Here is a 6,000-nt window from a genome sequence, read left to right as displayed (position 1 = left end):
AGAAGATAGTTTACTAAAAAGGTAATTCACAAAACATCTAAAGCGATAGAAATTAAACATACAATACATGAATAAAAATAAATAGAAATAAATAACATGAAACTTAAAAATGGTCATCTTCAGGAAATCAGTTGGTAACTCTTATAATGAAATCATCATTTTTTTTAAATCAACAGAGCAGTTTTTGCAGCTTTCTTGTTAACTGATGAACAAAGAGAGTTGGCTACATGATGAAACTGGCCACGGAGAGTTAGCAGTTTTAACCTATCATCCATCTCCTTTGACCCTGAGTCCTAAATCAAAAACAGGACATTCATCAGTTCAAAAATAAAAAGTTTACATAAATTACTTTTAAGCACAAGGTTTTCAATGATTTTATTCGAAAGCGCGTGCAAATGAGTGCGGCCACACACAGTGAACAGTAGAGGTCGCTGCTGCTCTTATCAGAGTTGGTGACGAGCGCACAGGTAGATTGAGTCTCGTTAGCGTAATCCACACTAACCCAACAGAGATCAGCCTTCTGCCATTAGGCATTGCAGCCTTTGTGTCTCATCTCCGACTACGTTCTGCGTTAGGATAAAAACTAAGAGAGAAATCTATTTGTTTCGGTTCGTACAACAGTTGGAAAACTTATAATGTGGCTCAGGGAAGAGATGTAAAGTACGGTGTTCATCCACTTGTTGATTGAATATGACTCGCGGTTAGCTGACTAGCTCCACCGGCACACACACTCACCACAGGACTGGAAGAACACAACCTTCACTATGAACAGGGAAACCCGTATTACTAATCAGTACTTCTGGATAACGACTTGAGTCCGGACGGTTGCGTTATCGACAGTCAGTGAGCGTTTTTATTTTTTTATTTTAAGAAATACTTGATTTTGATGGCTAGACAAACTTAAACTGAATGATTTGGCTAATGCTAACATAAAGAGAGAGGTCAGATAAACCATAAACAAACAAGACTGAACATTTCTGTTAACATCGCGCTTCGTTTCAGGAATTAAAACAAAACTAATTTGTTTTAGTTTGGAAGTTTGTTTTGTGAATTTACACTCCACTTAATTAAATATGATGTCTTGACTAGAGGAGGAAACAACGCAACAAAGTATCCAGAGACGTCCATGTGATGTTCTTGTGGATTAACATTAACAGCTGCTGTTGATGTGGAAGACTGTGGGATTTTGACTTTGGGAATTGATACATCCACATTTGCATTTAAGTAGCCTACAAAAGACTGCCATATTCTGTTGGTTGAGAGACAGGTTGCGTATGAAATGGACACGATCAAATACTCCGGCTTTCCTGAAGGAGACCACAGGATCTTTTACAGTTCAGAAAGATCTGGGAGTTTTGATGAACATCACGGTAATGGTGAGGGATGGAAAGTGGTGGATGTTACACTCTCTGGGGGAGCACCATGGGGTTTTACCCTTAGAGGTGGATTGGAGCACAGAGAACCTCTTCTTATAACCAAGGTAAGTCATCCGTCGTATAGGCTACATGTTGGACACTGACCTCGGGACTGTTGATCTAAATTGGACATTGTTGTGGTTTGAGAGCGAGAGAGAGGGAGCCCTCTGAGTAACTTTCAAGTAATGTTCAAAAAGCAGTTAACGTTACCTGAGAATTTTTTTGTGAAGCAATAAATTATATATAATAATAGTTAGCCTATTAAATATAGGCTAATATTTTAACTACTTATATTTGGTTTAAGGAAAGTAGGTAGCATCATTCTTTTTTTATTAACGATTATTAAGGGTTAAACTGTACTTCTAATATTCATATTCCTCTAAAATGTTTTTTTACATACATTTTACAGCATATCAGAAGATGAATCTCGTAGGTCATGTTTAGTCTGGTGAGCTTGAAGAGTTGTGCAATTTTTACAGCGCGTTGGTGGTATAGTGGTGAGCATAGCTGCCTTCCAAGCAGTTGACCCGGGTTCGATTCCCGGCCAACGCAAGAATCCTTTTCTTCTGGAAGTTTTACTCTCTTGGAGTCAATACACAAGAAAGTTCAGGTTTTAATATTGGCATTTCAAGCTAAGCAATTTCTTTCTTTGTCCAGGCAATACAGGCTGGAACAGACAGCAAGTCATCGGATGTACACGTGCATAATGTCTAACCTTTCAGTCTCAAATCGGAACCATCAAAATGCAGTCACTTTGTAGAGAAGCAGACAGTTTTTAAATTGATTTATCATAGGGCACGGTCAGAACAGTGTATCTTAATCTGGTCTTCAACCGTGGACCCTTTGGGTTTGTACACCTAATTAGTCTATAAATCTGTTCTTTGTTATTTGACAGTACCAGAGTTTTTGTCATGAGACCTCATAGAAAGTGGTATTTAAATGAAAGAGAGTTCACTATTTTGAGCTTTATGTTGTGAGAATTTAAAGGAAAACCAAAACTGAACCCATATGCAAATTAAGTTGCAGAGGTTTTCAAACTGATCACGTTTGGTCAAATGAGATCATCCAAGTACCACATAGTCTCCATCTTTCAAAGTCATATAAACTATTTATGATCAATATTGCCCTTAAATTTTGAAGGATAGAACAGGATGGATTAAGCACACTAGAAAGTTTTCCCACCTGTACTAATGACATAAGAATGAGCTATGCATTGCATCAGAGTTGTATTACATGCACAAAGCTGCACATTATAATAATGAGTACCAGAAATTTTAAGCCATTTTAATCCATTATTTTTATTTATTTAATTTTATTAAAATATATTTTATATTATATATTTTTATTAATTTAGTACATTTCCTGAGTCATGTGGTGTATCACCTGCGTTTACTAAGTCTGTATTAATAGTGGGTAGGCCTAATTTATTTGTATGTTTTTGGAGGAAGTCTATCATGCTCAGCAAGGCAGCATTTATTTGATCAAAAATACTGTTATAACCACAATATTGTGAAATATTACAATTTAAATGAATTCTTTTAGTTAATTTATATATTTTTTATATTTTAAAATGTATTGATGATGTAATGTGATGTCTTCAGTGTCACGTGATCCTTCAGAAATCATTAGGCTTGTTCGACTTGAACCAGCGCTGCACAGACCGATCTGTGAATGACATCAAGTACCGCGTGAGCAATTCAAAAGCATAAAGAGCCGTCTACTTTCTATTCGCTCTCCCGGTACTTTGATGTCATTCACAGATCGGTCTGTGTAGCGCCGGTTCAAGTCGAACAAGCCTATTCTAATATGCTGATTAGGTTCTCAAGAAGCATTTCTTATTATATTAATGTTGAAAACAGTTATTCGGTTTAATATTTTTTGTGGAAACAGTGATACATTTTTCTCAGTTGTTCAAGAAACAGCATTTATTTGATTTACTGTCACATTTGAGAGCGTAAATGCTATATCTACATGGCCAAAAGTTTTGGCAGTGACATACATTTTATGAAGTTTGATGCTTCAGTTGTTGTGGTGTTGATTCGAGTTGTTTCTCGGTTATTGCAAGACTGATTAGATGTATTTTAAATAATGGCAAAAACCCAAATTTCACTGTTTTTTGGCACTGGCACAAAATGACTAGCTAACATAATTTCACTAATCATATCAGCACATGGGAAAGTGTGAACAAGTACTATTCAAGTGAAATCACATTATCATTCTGATTGGATTATAAGAATACACTGATTGCCATAAATGGAGGGAAGACGTGTCTTCTTGTGTTAGCAATGGTTACATCCAAAGAAAGGCGGGCAGCCATCATCGCTTCTCGTCAAAATGGCCTCGTATGCAAGGAAATTGCTGCAAAGAATATTGCACTTGAAAAGAACCATTTACTAGATCATCAAGAACTTCAAGGAGAGAGGTTCAGCTGCTCCAGGACGGCCCAGAGTGTCCAGCAAGCGGAAGGACCGTCTCCTCCTGAGTCGTGTCACCACCAGTACAGAGCTTGCATCTTTACGCACAGTGAGGCACACTTTTGGACAATGGCCTGGTGTCAAGAAGGGCAGCAAAGACGCCACTTCACTCCAAGAAAAACATTAAAGACAGACTGAAATTCTTCAGGAAGTACAATTGGACTGCAGAAGACTAGTGCAATAGCTAGTATATTTGATGAAGCCCCCTTCCGACTGGTACATCTACCCCCGGTTTCACAAACAAGGTTTAAGACTATAGTCCAGACTAAAATGCATGTTTGAACTGGTTTAACTGAACGCAACTTGCACTGACATATCTTAAAATGTCTCTGCCATTGTTTTGTCTAAAGATTCATACCATGTTTTTTTTACTTTTTACTTAAACTCCTAATTGAACTAAGGCATAATCTTGGCTTAATTTGAGCCCTGACTGTGAAACCAGGCCCTAGAAAATCAATTGTCCGGAGAATAAAAGGTCAATGCTACCATGAGTCATGCAGTGAATCACCCTGAGACCATTCATGTGGTCAAAAAGGTTGCTTTTTATCCAAGGGAGTGAGCTCTCACAATTATGCCCGGAAACACTGCCGTGGATAAATAATAGAGAAATTTGCAGAGGTTATGAAGAAGAGTCAACACTGTAAATATGGACTTTTTGCACATATTCAATGTTTTTGCCAATAAAAGCTATGCAAACATAAAATGCATATCCTGGTTTTCCAGTATACCATAGAAACATACAAATAATTTACTAATACTGAAGCAGCATTTGCCAAAACACAATGTTCCATATTGTGATTCCTTGATGTCCAACAACATTGCATTTTAGAATGTAGTTTCTATTAATGTGTGCATTTTATAGTTTAAACGTTCCAATACATTCTAAGCTATGGCTGTGGAAATGGCACTTTGGTCTCTTTTGCAGTGTTTTTTTTTTTTTAAACTCATTTTAAACAGTGACCGAAACTTTTTTTGTGTGCTTTTCTGGTTACTTATCAACTCCGAAGGACCTTGCAGATAAAATTGGAAAGAATACTGGTTTCTCTTACTTTCAGCATGCCCATGTTCTCCATTAAGTGCATGAATTTTATTTTTAGCCAATTTTAGCTCACAGATTAGCTATTAAGAATGTTAAATAATGGAGAATGTGACAGTTTCTAAAACTCTGGTGGCCACCCTGCAATAGTTTTGATGTGCATGTGACTTTCAGAAGTAAATTCCTGCCATTGCTGGGGTCTTAAAGGAGCTAAAACTTTAAGTTAGGTCAGTTCGTGGAAGCCTTTGATTTGATAGCACAGTCTTTCAGAAGATGGGTTAAAGATTGAGTGGATCTGTGGTTTTTCGCATCTCTGGACATTTATTCATCATGAAACATTTCTGTGAGCCCCGCAGACCCCGTCACACTTCAGAAATTGGTAAGAGCGGTTAATAATGTACTGAAGCGTTTTACCCCCCTCATTGATGCTCTTAAAGTCTTGTTGTTTTTACTGGATCATATGATGGCAAATCTTGCCATAAATTAACCTTTGCACCTGTTTTTCGAGATTAAGGCTTGGTTGTCTGTTTTCATCTAGGTTTCTTTTCGTTGATTCATGACATTATAGTCCAAGGTGTGTTTCTTACAGATAGATCCATTATTCTGCTGATGCAGGAAACGTCATATCTAAAGATGAAGGCTGAACCAAGAACCATTAGTTGGCTAACCACTCATCTATATCCATTTATTCTGTTGGTTTCCAAAGCTTGACTGTCATCATATTGCAACATTTGTAGTGAGTTCATTTTTATTCTTGGCATATTGGTGTTTTTGACCTTGCTGTTCTAGTACTAGTTCCATAGACAAAACAAATGAAAGACCTTTGCCAAGTATGTCCTAAATCTTTTCCAAGTACATTCCAATTGGGTGTGGAGTACTTATCTTCAGTTTTTCCTAAATATTAGATAATCTCTGAAAACTACACGAACAAAAGTGAGTTGTAAACGTGCTACATCTCAATTGTACAATGCGGTAGAAGTATGTTCTTCCACTTGTGATGGAAAAGTACATACTTTGAGAATGAAGACAACACCTGTATTGAGACACAGCAAAGAATGTTTCAATGCTAACCAAG

At 37.1% G+C, this 6,000-nt stretch overlaps 1 protein-coding gene across 4 annotated transcripts in view; it reads left to right on the top strand.

Annotated features, from left to right (window-relative positions):
* Positions 1-469: 469 nt before the first annotated feature.
* The window catches only part of shroom2a (shroom family member 2a), a 46,962-nt gene continuing 41,431 nt past the window's right edge, over positions 470-6,000 (top strand). For 2 of the 4 annotated variants that reach the window (XM_079627419.1, XM_079627418.1), the window contains exon 1: positions 470-1,480. In XM_079627419.1, the coding sequence (XP_079483545.1) occupies positions 1,280-1,480 (201 nt within the window). In that variant the 5' untranslated portion in view covers positions 470-1,279. The remainder of the gene's footprint in view (positions 1,481-6,000) is intronic. The other 2 variants (XM_079627417.1, XM_079627416.1) reach the window with 1 other exon arrangement.

Source organism: Phoxinus phoxinus (genome assembly GCF_949152265.1).
Source record: "Phoxinus phoxinus genome assembly, chromosome: 11".
NCBI classification, from domain to species: Eukaryota; Metazoa; Chordata; class Actinopteri; order Cypriniformes; family Leuciscidae; genus Phoxinus; species Phoxinus phoxinus.
The sequence above is the reverse complement of the archived record's forward strand: the minus strand, read 5'-3'. Positions and strand labels throughout refer to the sequence as shown.